Source organism: Macaca thibetana, chromosome 11, assembly GCF_024542745.1.
Source record: "Macaca thibetana thibetana isolate TM-01 chromosome 11, ASM2454274v1, whole genome shotgun sequence".
In the NCBI taxonomy this organism is placed as follows: domain Eukaryota; kingdom Metazoa; phylum Chordata; class Mammalia; order Primates; family Cercopithecidae; genus Macaca; species Macaca thibetana.
Window position 1 is genome coordinate 41527336 of NC_065588.1, and position 22725 is coordinate 41550060.

At 37.7% G+C, this 22725-nt stretch overlaps 1 protein-coding gene across 5 annotated transcripts in view; it reads left to right on the forward strand.

Moving 5' to 3' along the window:
• ANO6 (anoctamin 6) overlaps positions 1–22725 on the forward strand; it is a 212810-nt gene that overhangs the window by 96391 nt on the left and 93694 nt on the right. For all 5 annotated transcript variants that reach the window (XM_050746870.1, XM_050746872.1, XM_050746873.1 and 2 more), the window contains one exon: positions 18943–19071. In XM_050746870.1, the coding sequence (XP_050602827.1) occupies positions 18943–19071 (129 nt within the window). The remainder of the gene's footprint in view (positions 1–18942; positions 19072–22725) is intronic.

Genomic DNA, 22725 nt, shown 5'->3' on the forward strand with positions numbered 1-22725 from the left:
CTTCTTGAATTTTTCAGGATGGCAAGGGCCAGGGTAGGACTATGGCATTACTGCATGAAAGGGAGAAGGTGATTGGCAGTAAGAAGTGAGGCTACTGAGGGACCAGAGTGCATTGGTCATGTCGTGTCTCTGGATGCATAGGTCCTGGTCTGATGAAGGACACACAGTGAAGAAGAACATGTGAGCCCGGAATCAGAATTTCAGCGAACCAGGAGCAGCAGCTGGGAATTTGGAAATGATAGACTTGAGGAAGCTTTGGGGTTGTATTCTATTCACATGGACCTGAAATGAATTTTCTTCCAAGAACATTGAGGAGTAATGGTCTGGAAGTGGCTCTTGGTTGAAAAGAACATTAATCTTCTTTGCCCTGAGGTGTGAAAGGTATGAGAGAATCAGAGCCAGCTGCCCACAGGTCTACAAATTTTTGCTTGCAGGTTTTGTCTCAAAGTGGGTTCAAAGATCTATTTTCACCTTTTTTTTTTTTCCCCCTGAGTAGTCCAGACTTAGTTTTGGTTATTTCTGAAGCAACTGAATTGGTGTTGGGGCTACTGAGAAATATTTTGGTCTATTTTATGCTCAATCCAAGACCTGTCTGGCTAATTCCAGAAACCCAACTAAAGTCCCAAGGTCTGCCCACAGACTTCCAGATCTTCAGGATCAGAAAGTCTGGGAATAAGGCATTTTAATAAGTCAAGCATTTTTTCACTTGAACTTACACTCTTTTGCCTTCTATAAACAAAGAAATATGATGACTTTGCCTTGTGTCTTTGGCCCTAAGCTTGCCAAACTAAAAAAGAAAAGAAACTCAACCAAAAAATAAAACCAAACAAAGGAACATTAATTTGGCAAAAGGACTCTGAAAAGGGGGAAATGAGATCAGAGATAAACTGACTAGTAAGAATTGCTAAATTGGCCCATTTGCTGTGGTAGGAATTCACATGGCATTTCAAGGTTGAAAGCTTTTTGTGCATTCAAGAACAGAAGGTGATGGAATGTGCATTTTTGTCTGAATATGGAGGAATATTTATTTGCTCTATGTGGCTGATTCAAAAGCTAAATTCATGGATTTGTTAGGATTGGGGAGTATGAGCAAAAGTGAAGCAGTTCAACATGCAAAGATGTCATTTAGAAATTTTTTCAGAGTCACTTCTTTGGAATATAGAATGTTATTTTCTCAGAGAAACAGTCATAAATGGTGATTAAGTTGCTGGGCCCGGTCAGACAAGACCTGCTAAAGCCAATTTAACTCAGAAGGCTAACAAATGATCATTCTGTACTAATAATCCTCTTGAACACTCTAATCTTTTATTTTTTCCATTCTTAGCATAAAAATGTGAGTGTAAAATGAAAGTCCTCAGTGAGTCCAGACTTGTGAAAAAATGCTTAGCATGATCAGAGAGATTGATTGATTTTTGAGTTTTGTGAGATGATGAAGAAGCAGTGGTTGGCCCACAGTTTAAGGAAGTCAATTTAACTGTATGAGATGAATGAGAGCTTCTATATTACTTTTGTCTTTTCTGAAAGTGAACTTTAGATTGATAATGGTTAAAAGGTCTGGTGAAGTCTACAGAAGCTCATGCTGCCCAAGAATATTTTAGAAAGGAGTATAATTGTTCCAAATGAGTTAACCAGGGCATTAAAAGCACTTGTCGATTTGCTTTGGGAAGTGCAGCGGTCGTCTCGAGGTGATACAGGGACTGGGACAGCTGCCAGAACCTAGTGGGGCAAATGTGACAGTTCTCAAAAAGGGGTGACGTTAGGGTAGAAGTTGGGCATAGGCTAAATTCTCATAAATGGAGACACTGGAGCTGGAGCACTAATCTCCATATTCCAGAATGAGATGTTTAAGATGAATATTAGAAAAAAGGTCATTAGGAGCCAACATGATGAGTTCAATAAAATAAGTCATCCCAAAATGAATACATTACTTTTTTTTAATGGAGGTTATTAGACTGACAGAATAGGAGAGCACCACAGATATTTTTGTGTGTTTTGATTTTAGCAAGATGTGTGGAAAAAAATGTATTTAAGTACAAAATGAAGAAATGTGTGCCTGGTGACAGCATGCTTATCTGGGCAATTGTTCTTAAAACTGTGGAATAATGGATGAAAATCAATTTCTAGAGGAGACAAAAATCAATATGAATTAAAGTAAATGCCTGCCCCTAATTAATAAATATCAGCTGTTTAAGTAATCAGCTTTTTAAGTAAAGAGCATAAGAGCAGAGAATAATGATGGATCACATGAAATGACTGGGTATTTGGTTAATGAAGCTCCATGTGAATTGAGCATGTGATAACAATGTCAAAAGGTTAATGAAAATCTAGGTTGCGTTTGTACCTGTGTCCAGAATAAAGGAAATACTCGGCTTTTCCTGCTCAGTATTGGTAAAGGTACCTCCCGTTCTGAGTGCTGACTTTAAAGGGGAGCATGTTGAGAGGGAATGATCAGCATGGTGGAAGATCCTGATATTTAGGCAAGAACATGACAGCAACATTTCAATATTTATCAAGTAATTGGTGGATAGCATTGCAAAATGTAGCATTAAGACCCATGAGGTATATATGAGCAACTAGATTTCATTTCAGTAGAAGGACGTTCTCATAATTAAAATACCTCACACCTTGGAGGAGATGAAAACAGATGAAATGGATAACAATCTAGCATGGAGATGATGAATGCCTGAACCAGGCCATGTCAGTGGGACATGGCAATTGGCAATTTCTAATTGATTGACTTGGTAACTGATAGAAAGTGGGGAATGAGGGAAAAGGAGGTTTCTGTGACGTCTGACCCCACTGAGTTTTATGCAGTTCGTTCATGTATCTGCATTGCTCCTTTTTTGTTTTTTTCCTCATGTAACATATTATCAGCAGCCAAATGATGTAATTCCTTTCTCCATATAACAGTATTTATCCTACCTGGTTTTATTCCAGTATTTCCAGAAATCCTTAGCTGTAAAATGTCTTGTGAATTCCCACCCCACAAAGTATCACATTTGAAATTCAGCAAGCTATCTGTTATCTGGGGAATGTCAAAATTAATTTGACAAAAACATGGGTGAGGAAAGCAGGGAGGTCTGGGCATTCTGAACAAAGATGTAATATCAGTATTTACCATGGAACTCATTTGATTATAAGTCATCTAGAAGCATAATCACAATAATGGCCAGGAAAGCCACAGAAGCAAAATAATTGAGTTAAAGTTGAGAGTTTGCTGGCAAATAACCTCATTGTCTCATGACCTAAAAAGCAGCATGGATGTAAAATGTTGTAATAAAAATTTAAAGAGAAAGACAGAACTTGGTGGGAATGTACACACGATGTGAATTCACAAGAATCCCAGAATATTGAAAAGGAGAGACCAGTGGGATTTCAGCCTCTGCCATCCCTCCCGTATTTTGAACTCTTGATTAATTTGGAAGACTGAAGGGCTTTGGAAAGATGATTTGAAATCTTTTTATTTCTGAGGTCTCATTAGTTAACTGTAGCTTTCCTTATTTTAATAAATAATAATAAAGTGCATTTTTACTATGAGTCTCAAATGTATTCCTCAAGTCTGTCTCTGGTAAGAAACTATAAATATGCTTTTACCCAGAAAACTCTTAGTGGCTCCTTGAAAAGGAAAAAGCATTTACAGCTCCTTCTTCCGAGTCACTCTTCGAAATGTGGAATAATATGACCGGACGGATTATAATAACTCCCGAACAGCATCTTCATTAATTATAATGGGCAAACCAATAATATGGATCTTTAGGATATTAGCATGTATTATAATATATCAAGTCAAGACCATACTTGTAGCTGGAATAAAATTTGATTGCAGATTTGTGTGTTTTGATTTTAGCAGGATGTGTGGAAAAAAATTGTAGATTTTTTCCCTGACTTCCTTAAAATAAAAACAAATAATGAAAATTTTGACAGATCATTCAGTGATGCTAATGGTGTCACTACCATTTCATGTACTTTCGTCTGCCTTAAGTTTTTTTAAAAAGCAAATATACTATCTGTGAAATATGAAGGAAGAAGGTTAAAAAGAGGTGAATTAGATGAGGGACTTCTGAGACTTTGGAAGTGTTTTTACTTATTTTGAATTTTCCTTTTTTGTAGGTGAAAGCCATTGTAAAGGTTCCCCTCCTAGGAAGTTGAACATAAGATGGACTTCAGGGAATTAGAAGCCCTATCTTTCCATGCAACCCTGCTCTCAGGCACCTGTGGACAAGTCACTTTTCCTTTTAGAACCTGTTTCCTCATATATAAAAAGCAGAAAGATCAGCAGTAGATGTCCTCACTGGGGTGTTGTTCAGCGACTGCATGGTGACTGAGAAACATTTTAGCTATCTTAAAATGATGTTCATAATAATATACTGAATAGTCTTATCTAACACTTATGGATGCTTGTAGTTGGCTAAGCACATTACAGGGAAAGGGCTAGCTAGGATTGAAAAGGCCACAGCCCTACGTTACTCAGCCCTGCCATACCCTGTGTCATTGCCTTTCAAATGAAATCAGAGTGTTTTGGCATCAGGAATTAGTTCTATTCTTCTTAGAAGATCAGGCAAGAGCCTTGATGACTTGTGCCCCTGAGAAAGTACAGTTACAGACACTTCAGTACCTACCAAATTATCAACAGGTTGAGAATTAATCATACCCAGCAATATTATAAAATACCGACAGCACAACCTATCAATAAATATGTTGAGCACTTACACATGTTATATAATTTTCAGTGAACTAGAAATAGACTATTTAAGTTATGTACTATTCTGAATAAGCCACTATTAGCTTCACTAAATTTTGGAGTAAAATTTTCATTCAGTATATATTAATCAATACGCTTAGAGAAATACAAAGCAGTCTATCTCAGCATTTACCCACAGGGCCAAGAGTGGGCATACTGTTCACCTCAGTCTCCTGCATTGTCTTATTGTCTGACAAATGTTAGTTGTGCAGTTGATGCTGGTTGGTTGATTGAATGAAAGACTATAAGGCAGTGTGTAGTGTTTGATGAGCTCTGTTAGGCACTTAGGAAGTGCTAGAGGAATTCAGTTAGGGCTGTAGTTCTCAACCCTGGCTGTGCATCAGAATTACCTAGATCGTGCTTTTGAGATATGAAGGCCCAAGCTCCACTTTCATGTGCTTATCTTGGTCTTAGTAGAACCTGACTGTATTTATATAACATTTAAAAGATGATTATAATGTACACCCGGGTTTAAGAATCATTGCCTTAGAAAAATCAGGTCTGGGCTGGATGCCTATAATCCTAGCATTTTGGGAGGGCTAGATAAGAGAATTGCTTGAGCTCAGGAGTTCAAAACCAGCCTGGGCAACATAATGAGACCTTATCTCTACCAAAAAAAAAAAATTATAAATACATGTATACACACACACACCACACACATATATACATATACACACACATATACGTGTACATATATTTATCTACAAAAAAATACATATGTGTGTACATATACATATATGTGTGTGTGTGTATATATATAAAATCAGGTTTGTATTTTTGAAGGAAATGGTATGTAGCTCAACCTTGAAGACTACATTTTGGTAGATACTGAAATCTGTGCCAGAATCTAGATCAATCGGGATTTTACCAGTTCTTTTGACTGACCTCTGGATAACGCCCACACAGATAATGGAGAATAATCTCCTTTACTTGAAAGTCACCTGATTCTGGATGTTAACCACATCTACAAAATACCTTTACAGCAACACCTCGATTAGTGTTTCACTGAATAATAAATGAGTACGATAGCCTAGCCAAGCTGATACATAACTATCACAGTGGATGTATTACAGGAGGGTGTCCAAATAGCATTACATGAACATATCAATGAAGATGGAAATGAGTGGGGTGTACCCAGTTTGCATTGAGCCTAGAGCTGATCTTGGGAAGTGAGAGGAGAGGATGTTGGAAAGATAATGTGGAATGTAGAGATGTTGGACTAAAGAGTTTGGGCTTTTGAGCTGAAGAGAGAAAGCAGCGCTGTAGCAGTGCTGTCCAACAGAACTTTATCTCACGGTGGAAATGTTCTGTCTCTGTGCTAACACGATAGCCACTGACCACCCTTGGGTATGGAGACAACTTGTGATGCAGCTATTGAGGCCAAAGAACTGAATTCTATTAATTCTTATTCATATAATTTCAGTAGCCATGTGTGGCTCATGACTACTGTGTTGGAAAGCACCACTGCAGAGAGAGTATTCTGGTGGGAGGACGTATGATGAACTGGGGGAGAAGCAACGTGCAGGCAGTCCAGTTAGGAGATGACCATAATAGTCCCAGTGGGGACTGGGCAGAAGCAGGGAATATGGAAAGGAGAGTTGGAGGTGAGGGAGAAGCGAATCAAAGATAATCTTACATTGCCCGTGTCTCTTTCTGGCCACTTCTCTGCTGTTTCACTTCCTGCCCTATGTCACCCAAGCACTTCCTATCCCTTAGATTCCTCAGAGCTGAGTCCCACTCATCTTTTCTCACTCACTCTCTCTCCTTCTCACACTCACTTCCTCAGCTTCCATGACGAGCTCTATGTTGACAACTCCCAAGTTTATCCTTTTCTTAAATCTTTCCTCTCAGCCCTGCATGCTGATACTGCCACATAGAAACCTCGGGGACTTAGTCTTTCCCTCCTAGTCTTTTTTCTCTTTCAGTTCTCTGAATGTTGATAAATGTAATCATCATCCTTTCAGCTGCTCAAGCCAGAAACCTGAGGCTCTTTGACACCCTGTTGATAACTGAGGCTCTCTCAGCCCCATCCAGTTAATTAACAGGGTCTGCTGATTCTAAGTATAAATTATAGCTTCAATCTGTTGCTTACTTCTCATCTCCATTGCTAACCTCCTCAGGTAGGCTCCACCTTTCTTCCCTGGACCCATAGTCTTCCCATTACCACTTTTGCCACCCACTGAGCTGTTCTCTAAATAATTCCTTTAAAAATAAAAATCAGATTTATTTCTTCTGTGATGTGTAATGGAATTTTCTTCCCCTGTTAATTTATCTGCCACGTTACAGAATGTCACAGGATAAAGGGTTAATTAATTTCAGTTTATTTAATAATATTTATCCATTTAATGTTCCCATAGCCCTGTTGAGCAGATACTGTTGGGAAATATCACTAAAAGGATGGCACAGTCTATATCCCTTTGAGGCATATATTCCAGTGAGAAAGACAGACATTAATCAAATAATTACACAAATAACTCGACAATTAAGGTTGTGAGAAGTGACATTTAAGGAGAAGTACAAGGTGTGCTGTGAGCATATAAGGAGTAAACCTAAGCTAGCTGCGAGGGAAAATCTCTATGAAGAAGAAAGGGAGCAAAGGAGATTCTAGGAAGAGGGAACTGCATGTACAAAGATAGGAGGGAAATACTTTTCTTCAATAGAATAAAATGTTAATAGAATATAGAAACTGACAACTGCATTTGGATGGAATGGAGTCGTGAATTTTCTGAAACAGACTTAGTCTGTTACCACCTAATTATAAAACTTGAATAAAATGGTTTTTTTAAATACTTTTACATGTTACCTCAAGTCAATTCAATAATCTGTTGGCTCACTTTCTTAGGTGTTGTAGATTAAATGTAAGTATTTTTTCCTTCAGTGTTATATTCCCATTAAGATGATGCTATATGTACGTAAAAATACATGACATATATGTATTATACGATTATAACATGATGTAAAATTAAGAGTCAAAGTGGTATAAAAAACCAGTTCTAAATTTTTAATATTCTTACACTTCACACTCTAAATAGAAAAGTATCAATCTCAGAGTTTTCTTTTTAATGTGGATTTATCTGTTGATATCTACTAATTAGAACTTAAAACTGAGAAATTTAAAAAATATGTATTCATGTAAATACAACCAATACACATTAATATAAATATGCAGAATAACTCTTACAAAATAGAAGGGTGTCATTTTTTGTACATTTTGCAGATCTCTTTAAGAAAAGACAGCTGGATTCTTATATCTGCTTCTGCACTTAAAAGTTGCAATATATTGTTTTGGTTGAAGTACACGAAGATGATTCAGTCTTACATAGACAAGTAGTCAGAAAAAGGAAGCGTATTTTAAAGCCTTTTCAGATAATTGAGGATGTTCTTGGATTCCACAATAAAACTCAACAAGTGGTAGTTTATAAAGGTTGGTTGCAATGTGGAATGTTGAAACTGTATTAATGAATTTTCCCTACATGAAAAACTTGCCTTGCGTTTTGAAAGGACCTTCACCCAAGCATGATTTTTGCCACCATGCTTAGGTCAGTTGGGAGGTATCGATTCACTAAGTTAAGTAGATTTTACAAATGTTTACTCATTTCATTATAGGATACGAAAAAATCACATTTGTTAACATTACCTTCAGTCTCAACAGAAAAGTCATTGACTATTAGGAAGCTGTCAAATTCACAGTGGTGAATTTAATTGTCCTAAATTCTAATATTTGGTTGAAAACTTGTATTTTGTCACTAAGAGTAAATGTTGTCAGTTGTTTTCCTTGAAATGACAGTTGCATGTTGTTCATTTTTGGGAAAGTATCTGCTAAATATTCGTCTGTGCAACCAAATTTTGTGTCAGTCATCTGTCAAGTAAAAATGGTATTCTGTGAGAAAAAAAAAAAGGCAGTTTTAACGCACATACTTAAAAATCCTGCAATCCCTTTCCCTTGAGACAATCATCATACTTCTGTGTGCAACGGAAGTGCTGAATGGGTACTTCCATTTCTTCCCACAGAATATTAAAAAGACGTTTACTCAACACTCAAGATTTAGTAAAGTTAGTACTTACTACTGCTCCATCAAGAACATTCTTAAGGGAAGTGACAACTTGTTTTTTTCACTGTGAGCATGTGGTGGTGAAGAATGCCTGCTCGTCCAGTCTGGTGCCAATGTGGAATTGTGCTAAGGTGCTGGCAGTTTTACCCACCATGACTTTTGCACCATCACTGCATATGATAATGCAGTTAGAAAGGCAAATAGCATCTTAGTATTATAAAAATGGTTTTGACCCTGCAGGTCCCCCAAAAGGGTCAGGAACCCTCAGAGGTCTATGGAACACACATCCATTGGCACAGAGGGTGGTACAAGAAAAGAGAGAGAAACATGAACCCAAGTTGGTAGGAAGGCTTCCAAGGAAGAACTGAGCTGGACCTTAAAGGAGAGTTAAGATTTGGATAGGTGGTAAGGAGTTGGTGGTTAGGAGAGGGGGAGGGGATTTCAGGACAGAGAAACCATGGGAGCAAAGGAGTAGAAAGAGGAAGGACCGTGACGTCGTCAAGAGACTGATGAGAAAGATAGTTGGGTTGGAAGGTTAGGAATGGGGAGTAATTGTTTATAAAATGTGGCATATAATCAGATTATAAGGCATCTGAAAAGTTTGGACTTCCTCTAGAGGTTGCTCGGAGTAGCTAATGGTTTTTGAACTCTTCTGTGATTTGCTGAGCATATTGGTTTAGGAACATCCTTCTGGTGGCAATGTAAAAGGTAAATTGGTGAACAGAAGAAACAGATGCAAGGAGACCAATGGGGTGTTAATTGTAACCTCATTAGTAGGGGTCAAGAGCACGGACTAGAACGATGGCAATAGATGGAACAGATTGAAAGCTAAACTAACTGCCTCAGAGGTGGAGGCAATATGAGAACTAAAGATGAAAAAGTCAAAGGTCACCTATATTTTATATTGCATAACCCCAATTGCTTGCCAAGGACATTGTCTATTAGGGAAATGCAAAAAAATTGGGTGCTTTTATATATGGTCCCACATAAAGCTTTATCCTTCCAAAAAATCAGAGTGCTTCCTTTTTTTCCGATAGCAGGACTATATCATTGAACATATTTTCCTTTTGCCTTGCTGCCAAGAGGCTTTGTGCCAGTTTGCATGTTAAGATCACAACAACTACAATTGTCTCAGTGGTTAGTACATTATCTTCCTCCTACCTTCTCTGGCTCTGATTCTGTTTATCATTCTTTAATGGTATTGCATTTGTTCTTCTTGATGCCAGATGTTTTACCTCTTCTTTTGAAAGAGGCTAGGAGAAGAGGTAGAATACAATTTAACAGCCCTTAACATATTTTATTCTTTTGTGGAATAAGGCCCTCCTCTTTATCACACTTTACTCGGAACCTGAAGAAAGACTAAAAGCCTCTTATGTCCAAAACCAAAGCACTACTCCGTAATTTGAGAGAATTTCAACAGATTCAGTTAATCTGGTTGCCCAATCCAAAGCATGTTAGAAGCAGCAGGTAACAGGGTAATACAACACCTATTAAAGACAGGTCAACTGATAGCTAAAAGAAGTCATCCCTGATCATCTGAGTAACAATAGAGAGAAGAAGCAAGATGCGGGTGGAAGTTTCTGATGATTATAAGCTGTGTGAATGCACCCAACACAGGTAGTAATCAATAAAAAACTGCTACCTGTTAAGGTAGAGAATACCATTGTGAAAGCTCACATTTATTGAGCTTTGACTATATTCCAGGTTTTGTGCCATTGCCTTGCATGTATCATCTCACTTAATCTTCACAATAACCCTGCCTTTCTATGATTTTCCCGTTTTACAAATGAGTCAATTTAGTTTTAAAGAGATACAATATACACACAAAGGCACGTGGCTAGTTGTACGTGGGCACAGTTAAGATTCGAAGCTAGTAGCTGTGCCAGATACCAAAGTCTGTGTTCTTTATTCTCATTTTGGACTCTTTTCATTTACCTGCTAAATAATAATAGCTTATATTCAATATCCTCTTTTAAGAGAGTTTTGTAAGGTTTTATTTATTTACTATCTATAGTCAGCTGAAAACATTTTTGCCCCACTGTGTTTTTGTTTTTGTTTTTTTTGAGACGGAGTTTCGCTCCTGTTGCCCAGGCTGGAGTGCAACGGTGTGATCTCAGCTTACCACAACCTCTGCCTCCCAGGTTCAAGCAATTCTCCTGCGTCAGCCTCCCAAGTACCTGTGATTACAGGCATGCGCCAGCACGCCCGGCTAATTTTGTACTTATAGTAGAGATGGGGTTTCTCCATGTTGAGGCTGGTCTCGAACTCCTGACCTCAGGTGATCCACCCGCCTCGGCCTCCCAAAGTGCTGGGATTACAAGCGTAAGCCACCGTGCCCAGCCTGCACCACTGTTTTAAATGAGACATTTATTTTTTAAAATTGTGTTTTGGAAACATCTGTGCATGCCTGTTTCCACACCACAAAGAACAGCCATTCTTGTAAACTGCTTTTTGAGTTAAAGGAAGAAAAGTAATAGCTACATAAAACATGAATCAACTGGTAGGAATTGTTACAATCCTTTGCTTTGCTGGGCACTAGGTACTCTGATTTGTTTTTCTTCCTCTAGCTTTGAATGAAGTTGCAAACATTGATTTCCAGAGCAGTCATCTGAGATCATGGCCCAGGGGTACATGTGACATAACCGGTTGATGAGGGAGTTACAGATGATGACAGCACTCTTGTGTAGCTGAAAAGCTAAAAATAGCCCAGGGCAGTTCCAAGACTGGAAATGGAAACCTACTGTAAAAGATGAGTTCACCAAAGAAATTGTACCAGGAGAAACCCTTAGATGACTTTCAAACACGTCACTATGTGAGTGACAGATTGTAACATTAAGGGAAGCTGCAGAAGAATTATCTGAGAACCTAGTAAAGAACCCAAGACTTCCTACTTTGGTTGTGCCCCCAGTTACACCTTATTTATCTTCTTCATCTCAGCTTCAGTCTGGGTAGCTATAACTTAAAATTTGAGGGACTGCTAACCTGACACAGCTGTCTACTAACTTGACACAAGTCACTTGTGACACAGGTGACTTAGATAAGGGGGACAATTCACAACTATCGATTTTGTGACTGGGAACCACCAGTATTTGTGAGTTGCGACCAGTTTTGTGGTCTAAGAACAAAACATAGATAAGCTAAAGATAGTTGAAGTACAGTTAATTAAGAAGACTCAGAGGATGGGTGGAAGGGAACATACAGTTACAAAGTCAAGCTACATTTGTTGTTCCATAAAACTAAGGATCTTCAAGTTTGTGGACAGAACATTGTGAAAGTTGATTAAATCATAAAGAATCTGGTTGTAGCAATATTATTTTGGTTCCAACTGATTCCAGAATATAAGATTGGAGATATTTCTTTAAAAGTTCAGAAATGTAATTCAGGACAACTCTCTTGTCTACGTGGAAAACCTACAGATCATTCTTCCTTAGGAGATGGTACAAACTGAAAATGTTCACAGGGTCAAAAAAGCTTGAAGTAAGCATGGCTGGATATTAAATCCACAGTGGATATTAAAGCAAGATGCCTTGAGGATATTGGAACCTTAAGAGGTTAACCTCTTGGAGGATAATCATTCACTCTCACAAATGTCCTCTTTTACCACCTGTCTTATTGTATCTATCTGTTGAAATGCTTTATTGGGAATATCTTAAAGTTTGATCTCTCTTAAGAGACCTCTCCTAAGAAAAATCTTTCTTTTACCAGCATTACCACTTCCAGATGAGAACAGGGCAAATGGATGATGGTTTCTTCTAGAAAAGGGGAGTGTAAAAACAACCACTATAGGCATTTTCACATTTTTTTGTTTCTGTTTATTGACTATTTATTGTTCTCCTTTTCTGCAGATCACCTTTAAGGAAGGCTAAATTGAGATTTTTTAAATGGTCAAAAGTCTGGGAAAACAGGAAAGTGAAATATATGTATAGTCATGCTAATGAAAATTACAATTATAACTCTGGGTTTAAGAAAAAGATTCAGTAAGAGTACTCTACCCCATAAGAAGGCTGCTAACTCAGCATCTTCTACCCTTGTTAATTAATGATGTTTAAGGAAGTTTTATTTTAAATGTCATTTCAAAGTTGTTTTCGTATTTCCTCTACCCTTTTTCAGAAATTTTAACAATACTGAAAATCCTATGAGAACTCTATTTGATAAAAGTACTGCTTCCTTGGCATGAACTAGAGGGAAATATTTAATACTCATTATGCTCAAGGCATTGCGCCTTCATCCTCACCAGGGTCTAAAATGTTCTATTCTAATGAAAGAACTCTAGAGTTTAACACAGGCAAACGGAAACAGAGGTAAAATCAGGAAGCCATTGATATGTGAACATTCCCTTGCATACAAAGCATTTCATGGCACAATCTAATGGTGTTTATAAGTGAACTATGTCTATCCTTGATGAGAAATGACTGAAAATAACAAGTTCAGCTGTTTCGGAACTAGTTATAGCCATTTACTTATATAAAACACAAGACTATTTTTTAAGAATTTCTACATCAGTTTTTTTGGTTTTTTTGTTTGTTTGTTTGTTTGTTTTTTGAGACGGAGTCTCGCTCTGTCGCCCAGGCTGGAGTGCAGTGGCCTGATCTCAGCTCACTGCAAGCTCCACCTCCCGGGTTTTACACCATTCTCCTGCCTCAGCCTCCCGAGTAGCTGGGACTACAGGCGCCCGCCACGTCGCCCGGCTAGTTTTTTGTATTTTTTGGTAGAGACGGGGTTTCACCGGGTTAGCCAGGATGGTCTTGATCTCCTGACCTCATGATCTGCCCGTCTCGGCCTCCCAAAGTGCTGGGATTACAGGCTTGAGCCACCGCGCCCGGCCTCTACATCAGTTTTAACTTGCAACAGAAATTATTTGTATACCAAATAAGTAGTATGTTTTGAATCTAAAGAAATGTATGAGTCAAAATACACAATTGATAACTTGGTAGTTATTCAGGCGGCATGTAAATTATAATGGAAAGTCAGTCGGCGGGTTGGTGCCCTTCTCAAATTAGCATGCCACATTCCAGTTGAGTGTCCACATTACAGAAAACATGTTCACCTTGCTAAACCCAGGGCTGCCTGACAGTGCCCTGAAATATTTCTCCCTCTTCCTTTCAGGACTAATTTAGTAAAAATGAACTCTTTTAAGGTCACTATATACATCATTCCCTATTTTCTTTTTCATGACCACAACCCCAGATTGTGCTGGGACACCATCCACTCCTAGCAGCTGCTGCCCCTTCTGAAGCTGTCTTATTCAGCCACCTGTTCAAAGGGATACCAGGGTTCAGAGTGGCTATAAGTCACACCATTTCTGTGTTTGGATTGCTTGGTGCAAGCACCATCCAGGGATACATAGGAACCCCTCATAACCAGTCTCTCCATAACTCATGTTGAGTGCTTACATTTGAAGAGATATTTGGTGCCCTCCCCCACTTAGCGGTCTTCTCTTAGCAGACAGGAGTCCCAGACTGAGCCACATGGAATCATATAGGCCTAGTCTGTATTGCCCTTTACCCCGACCTGTTCAGTTACCTGTGTGTTTTTTAGGATTTCATCAGTAAGAAGACCCAAGACAATCTACTGAAAAGTATTTAATAAGATTGTTCAATTAAGTGAAAGATAGTAATAAGCACTCCACAAAAAAAAAGAGCATTTCATTTGGGCAGTATCCATAACAAAGTTAGAGCTCTCTAGTTAAAAGGTGTACAAGAAAAAAAATACATATTTTGACTATCATAATGGGAAAAGTAGAAAACACTGAAGTCAAATGAGGGAGGAGCAAAGCACTCATACCCTCTGGTGGATATGTTGATTTTATAAATATTTTGGATGACAGTTTAGCAACCTATGTATCAAAAGCTTTTAAAAAGACTGTGCCACTTAAAATCTGCTTCTGGAATTTAGTAATTGAACATGTGCACAGATACATATGTACAAAGATGCTCATTGCAGCAGTGTTTATAAAGGCAGAAAATTGGAAACTACTGCGCTCATCAGTGGAGGAACTGTTTTACTAAATTATATTGCAGCTATTACACATGTTGTAGAGCTTTCTATAAAGCTAGCAAGTGTCTATAATAGATGTTTATAAAACAGTATGTATAATATGGTATCATTTTGGTTAGTGTATTTGTGTGCTCTTGCATGCATGTATGTCCATCTAAGAGTGAAAGGATGTAATCCAAAATTTTAAGAAACTTAGCTCATGTCTAGGAGATGGGATTACAGATGACTTTTTTTTTTTTCTGTATTTTTTTGTATCTTCAGAATTTTTTTGTGTTGAGGATATATTTTATCAGAAAAAAAAAATTTTATTCTAAGAAAAAAATAAACCTGAGCCCCTGAGTTCTCAGCAGAGAACTCAAGGTGAACAAGCAAGACCTGGCCACTAACCTTCAGAAGCTAATAGTGTGGTTAACAGGGCAGGAAGCAGACCGTGTGATTTGTACAAAAATCATTCTGGGCCATTCCTGAGTACACCTTCATCATCAGAGAGTCACAACCAAAGGATGTTCTTGGAACATCCTGACACATTTGACTCTAAAACAGACTTGGAGTCCAAGCTTCAGGATGTATTTTCCTCCTTGAATAGGCTCCTTTTCCACTGTGCTGCTTTGCTGTCAACACATTCCTGAATGCCTGGTCTGGTCAAAAACAAGCTCACTTACTCCCTACAGTACATACCATTTACTGAGCTGACTTCCTGTGTGGCTCCCCTGTGTGTCCAGAGTTACTAATATGTTACTTCCTTTCCTTCCCACCCCGGCTTCCGCAGTACTTGTCTTTCCACCTTCGGAAGTCAGCCTTCCATACCTGCAGTTCTTGGCACTTTTTTGGCTCAATTATTACTGTGTTTTTCTTGAACTTTGCAGTTTGCATTTTGATCAAAATGAAGAAAATTTGACCTAGTGTCTTCTATCTCTGCAATATTTTTGTACCATTTTGTTGGTGGGGGGAAGAACGTTCTACTTATTACTCATGCCTTGACTCTGATGCCTGAACTCTGCTACAGTTAGGAAAAACACTTAGGATATGTATCATTCATAACTGCATGGCATGTAAATAAAATTTTTTATGTTTCATATTTTGTGAAATCTAAATTTACATAAAGGCTTCTGCTTCTAATATTTTGTTTCCCTAGAACTTACCATGTACCTGGATTCACAATTTACTGAAAAATAGAAGATCCCATATTTTTACTTTAGTAGTTGTCTATTATTATAGTTTTTTCCCTTTGTGTTCTTCTTGGAATTAACTACTTTTTCTTCTCTTAAAAATTGTAGAGAGCCACGTGTTTTTTCCATATTTGCACATCAGTTACACTTCAAATTATGTGAATGTTTTGATATTTATTTTTTGTAGCGTAACCCTTCAACTTTATTGTTAGACAGTAAACCTTTCTTGCATCCTGCTGGGCATAAAGTTTGAGAGACTGTTAACCCAAATGAACCTGGAATACTCTCCAATCTCATAGTAAATGACAACCATATCATAGGCTATTTGGAAATTCCGATACAGTAAGACAATCTCACTTGCTGTCCAAGGCAAGTTTCAAACACCCTTACACATAAACAAGAATTCGAGCAAAGATCCTAATCTGACTGCTTTTATTCAGATCTTAGACAAATAAATTAACTTCAGCATTTTTAACTATCTTTATTTTTATCTTTATCTTTATTCAGATCTTGGACAAATAATTTAACTTCAGCATTTTAACTATCTGTTTTTATTTAGGCCAGTTCCCTTATTTGTTACATATTCTTTCCATGCTAGTGATTAGTTTCTCCCTTTTCTCCGTTGTGTAGTAGAATGTCTTCTGCCAAGAGATAGGAAACCTGGATTTCACAGCAGTAGAGACTGGCACTCTTTTCTCTGGTATTGCATTCTAATAGTACCATATTGGAGTTTGACATATTTATTTCACACAGGCAAATGTTGCCTAGTTAGTGGGGTTTTCCTCCAAATAAAGGGCCATGGTCTTGCATCACACATGGGAGGTTTGCATATGCAAACCAGATTATCTGCATGCTAACTGCCAGCCTGTTCCACTGTGCAAGGAAGGAGTGCCTGGAGCCATGTACAGATGTGGTTCTCATTCCAGGCCTAATTCTTCAGAACTTCAGTGAGCTCATGCTGGACTCCCAGAGGCAACAGAATGTGGGCTACAGAGAACAAGTTGCTTTTTGTATACTTTTCAGATGTTGCAATGATGACCAGGTTTTCCTGACTATATTCCACTGGACCCCACTTCCCCTTTGTTCTTCTGAGAATTATAGATAGATAGATATTTTTTCTCCATGCACAACGTTCCTCTAGCAATAGCCTTGGTTGTCACCCATAGTACAGTCCTCATTGAAAGTAAGAGAAATTGGGCTGGGCGCGGTGGCTCAAGCCTGTAATCCCAGCACTTTGGGAGGCCGAGACGGGCGGATCACGAGGTCAGGAGATCAAGACCATCCTGGCTAACACGGTGAAACCCCGTCTCTACTAAAAAATACAAAAAACTAGTCGGGCGAGGTGGCGGGCGCCTGTCGTCCCAGCTAATGTAGTCCCAGCTACTCGGGAGGCTGAGGCAGGAGAATGGCGCAAACCCGGGAGGCGGAGCTTGCAGTGAGCTGAGATCCGGCCCCTGCACTCCAGCCTGGGCGACAGAGCGAGACTCCGTCTCAAAAAAAAAAAAAAAAAGTAAGAGAAATTGAATGGACCTAAAGGACTCTGTGGCTGAAATGAAAAAGACAGGGCTCAGCATTTTCATATGGTTTTAAATACTCTTGAAGTTTATTGGTTTGAAATAACTGAAATTGCAAATATAAGAATTGGATAGTGGTATCAGCCTAAGACATCGATGTGTCTTTGTTTTCCTAGCCCTTTGTTGCCCTGGATAGGAAAGGTCTCATGGCAGAGTCACACTGTTTGTGCTTAGAATTCCAGGTTATATGCACTGGATGAAGGTGCATTGAGATGGGTTACATCAGCAGCATTGAGTCTGCTGGTGAAATACCTGCTAATTAGGAACTTCAAATACTGGTAATAAACCTTCATATGTACAACAGTGGAAAAGGGGAAAGGAATGATAAATATCACATTTCATGTAAGTATCAAAAAGTATATGTTCTCAAAAGTGTGAAGAAAAGGAGAAAGTGATGTGTGGTAAAATTGCGTAGCTTCTGTGCTAATTGATACTGAATGCAGAGGAGAATTAATCACATTTAATGAACATAATGTACAAGTTATACACCAAATGATTGCAAAATGAAGTCGTCTTATTAGTTTTTAATGAATCATAGAAAACTTTTCAGTATCACTTAGTTAAAAAGCAGTCGATTCTTAACAAAATTAACATGAGCATTCTGACAAGCTGTGTGAGAACACAAATTCAAATCATTTCTTGTAGTAAATTGGAACAATTCTATCCAACTCCATATGCTAATAGGTATTTTTGTGTTTGGTTTCTGTTCTGCCATCATTTCTTTTTAAACCATAAGGATTTTAAGCTCTAAACTAAAGGCATCTGTGTTTTGTTGTTGCTGGTTCTTTTGGTTTTTAAAAATTTGTTTGCTAGGAATGAGGGACATCATTTGTAGATTAGGGGACAAACACCAATGACTAGTGCAGCTTTTGTTTATATGGAAGTATCTTTTGGCATTTGTTTGAAGTTATCCCATGATATCTTCTATAAAGCGGTGAGGTAGGTCCAAAAAGAAATCATGAAAAATGGTAAAAGTTTAGAAAATAAGACCTAAGAAGGATGAGATTTTCATCAACAGTTTTTTTATCTTAGATTTTTCGTCTTGTTAAATAAACTTCACTCCCTTGGATAGGCAGTTTTGTTTACTATGTTCGTTTTTGACCTTGATATGCCTTTGCTGCTTAATGTGGAAATAATTCTGGGATGACTGTGTTACATACGTAATATTGATATGCTCTCATGAGTTTATAGAATAATATTGTACTGTTCAATTCAAAGACTTCGTTCACCAAGAATACACCATGTTTGCCATGTCATAGTCATAGTGGCCATGACTGCTTGGTAAGCTGACTAGTAGTGGATGTATTTCTCTTTCACAATAAACCTATTAAAGCCTGAAAATTAACACTTACAAATCAGCACTTTTTCAAAAAAGTATATATTACAATTTGTTTTTCTGTTTTACACAGGAAGAATTTAATGGAAAATCTGACTCCCTCTTTTTTAATGATGGTCAGCGAAGAATTGACTTTGTTCTAGTGTATGAGGATGAAAGTAGAAAAGAGACCAGTAAAAAGGGTACAAATGAAAAACAAAGGGTAAGTTTTAATGCTATTTTCCTTTCTTTTTATTTCTTATATTGTAAAATGAAAAAACTGCTATTTTGTATAATAAAGTGAAACTGGTGTTGAAATATCATACACAAAACATAGTTTCATATTTTCTCTGCTCATGTTCTCTCAAAGCATATTAACGAAATGTTTTTTAAATTTGAATCAGACTTTCTCAGGCTTTTAACCTCATTTGGTTTCACAGCTGAAAGCAGACTTTCTTTCGAGGAATTGGACATTCTATTGTACAGAAGAGATTTACCTTAAGCATGCCTGGCTGTTCAACTAGGTGGGATAGGAAGCTAATGATTAATAATGACTAGTGTAATAACAACTAGCTTTCAATGTGTGCTTACTCAGGTATTGTACATGCATTTTGCATACATGTTCTCCTTTCATACAGTATGAAGTGGGTTCTATAATCACACCATTTTATGGATGATAGAGATGACCCTTAGGTTAGATGAGTATACAAGGTCATGGACTCTGGTCTGGCAAGTGTTGTAGCCATGGTTCAAACTGTCTTGAATGTGGAAACTGTGCTCTTGACCCCGCATTTTTTTCTGTTACCTCCCTACCCTCCCTTTCATTCATTGCATTGCCAGTCAAGCTGCTCTCTTCTTCCTTTCCTTTGCACCAAGCTTTTTAAGGTAAAGGGCCTCTTTATCTCAGGATGTTAAACAGTAGGGCAGGGTGATAAACAACTCCCTGGAACTTTTTTACTTGTACCCAAACTGCTTTAAACTAAAACAGACCGAAAAGGAGTGCATATGTATATTACTTTCACCGACTTGAGAAATCATTCCTCATCCTTTTTTTCCTCCCCTGTTCTTCACATACATGCTATCACTGACACACACACACACACACAAATTTAATTGTCCCTGTCTAGACTGTCTCCTTGAAATATGCCAACTTTAAATCTATTGATTTTTGCCCAGTCTTTCAAATCAAGTGATAAAACCTTTTAAAAAATGAAGTAATCAGTACTGTTTAATTCATCTGTTTGTTTCAGAGGGGGTTATGTTTGGCATTTTATATTTGCATGGTGGAATAGAATGAGCCCAGACTTTGGAACCTGACCTTCAAGTTATAATTCTGCCACTCTATGGGAGTAATTCTAGTTGTAACAAACAAGCCCCCAGATGACAGGGGATTAACACAAAAACAGAGTGTTTATTGTTCACATCAAAGTCAAATGTAGCATCCCTGTTTGGCACATAGTTTGGGGTTGGTCCTCTGTCCTTTGCAGTTGTCAAGAAACCCAAGCCTGACAGAAGCTCTGCCATATTCCATAGGTAGACTCCTGGGTCATCCTGAGCATCAACTTAGATAAATGGTAGATAAGATGAAGAAAGTACTCATGCTTCTTTACCACTTTGGCCTCAAAGTAACTACATCAGTTGCGCTCACATGCTACTGGTCAGAACTCAGAGAGTGGAAAGTGTCGTTTCTGGCTGGGTAGCTATGTGACTTAGGCAAATTCTCAAATAAACTTTTTTTTTTCTTTTTTACATTTGCCATCTCTAAAATCAGTTGGATCTTACAAATGCTGTGTCATAATTTCATTGTTGAATTTTTTCTTATTAATACATAAAATATTGGCTCACCATACAGTCAATGGCATCTTAGATTCAGGAAAATATGATCCTAATACTTAGTTTATATAATTATGGTTAAGATTAAATAAAATAACATATATAGATGTTACATAATTTTTTAGCATTGTTAGATCATAAATTTTAATTCTTGTATCTTCCCTTTTTATTTGGGATTTTCTTAAAATAATGCCCTGATATGAGAAGGCATGACTTTTCTGTTATTATACAATTTTATCACTAAAGTAAAGCAGCTTAGGGTACTTTCATTTTCCTGTGGACACTAAGATATTTTCTATGCAGTCATAGTCACCATCATCAAATATTCATTAAGCATCCATATGCCAATGGATCTGGATTGAGCACTATATAAAGTAAGTTAAACAGATCTAATCCATTAAAGTATAAAAGAAACAGTTCTCGTTTTAGACAGGAGCTTTACTGCCATGGTGAAGGGCCCTAGAGCTGCTTACATTATTAATCAGTTCTGCATTTGCTTGAGACAGAAACATAGGTCCCAAGGTAACTCTCGTAAATCAGGAGGAAAAAAATCATCATTAATTTTGGCAATCCTTGAACTCATGGATTGATACACCTTGATGTTCATTTTTATAAGCTGTGCTTTGAAGTGTTTTCAGACTGTATTTGCACATACTACTTAGTTTATATATACTTCACCGAAATTCAAAGCTTAACTTTGGAATCACGTTTTTCTTCATTGGAAAAATGTTTGTGAGTTCCATTGTACTCCTTGTCAGGCCTTATTGAGGATTTAGGACAATACCAAGGAAAGGCCATTCAAAATCCTGTTTTCTTTGAAAGAAAAAAACGTATATGTAAACCATATTGATTTCCTAAAGCAACCTCAAGGTTGACTCCACCAGAGTTTATCTAAAGGATATTGTTAAACACTTTGTAGGGCTGGAGAAAGATAGAAGTGATGGGGCTACAAACACCAAAAACATAGAGTATTTAAAAGGATATATCATCCTTTGAACAAAAAGAAAATAGTTTTCTAGCCAAACCTTCAAATATCATGTAACCTGGGCCACTCTTATTACCAAAAACACTTAAACGCAACACCTTCCTTTAAAAAGCATAAACCATTTACATTTAGATTTTACCTGAGGATGATTATAAGTTGCTTCAGCAACAAACAGTCATTTACCCTGTACTGGGCTTGACACAGAATGTTTGAATGTTTTAAATCACAAATAACAGGAAAACCAAACTCAAAATGGCTTAAATGCTAAAAGGAAATAATTATTTTCTCTTTTAAGTAGTCTGGAGATACAGCCATTTCTGGATTCGTTTATTGGCTTAATGAAGTTATTCCGTCCTCCTGCTCTGCCATCCTCAATATGTTGGCTCTTAAATTGTCTTCCCTTGATTTCAAGATGGCTGCTGCAACTCCAGGTAGCCAGAGGCAGAGAGAAGGAATGCCCTTTCTCAGGGCTGTTTTTTAAGAGGGAAGAAAGCTCCTCTAGAAGGGCCCTTTGCAGATTTCCTTTCACAATTCATTGTCTGTTACAAGTCTCTTCCTAAATCAACTACTGGCAACATGAATGGAATTATCGTCATTAGCATAGACTAAACAAGATTGGTATTTCGTCTCTTGAGTCACCTGATCACAGAATACCTAAAGAACAAGCAGGCTTTTCTTAGTAATAAAGAGGGAAGAATGGCTGTTCCATAGGCAGCCAGCAGTATCTGGCACAGTAGATGATTAAATATATCTAAATATGTTTGATCCATATTGTAAAGAGCAAAGAAGTTTTACATAAAACAAATTCCCATATATTTCTCCAACTCCTCTTGCTCAGTTTTGTTAGTAATTGCTGCGTTCTTCCAGAACGGCTAACAATTGGCAGAACTGATCTTTTGAATTTTGTTTTGTCTGATGCTTGCCTTCAAACTGATGTGTTAGTGACCAAGTAATGGTACAATTCAGATGAGGGTGAAGATGGGGAAGAGGTCTAGGTAGCACAAAAACAGTGGGAGCAATCCTGAATTTGATTTTTTTATTTACTTTTTAAATAATTAG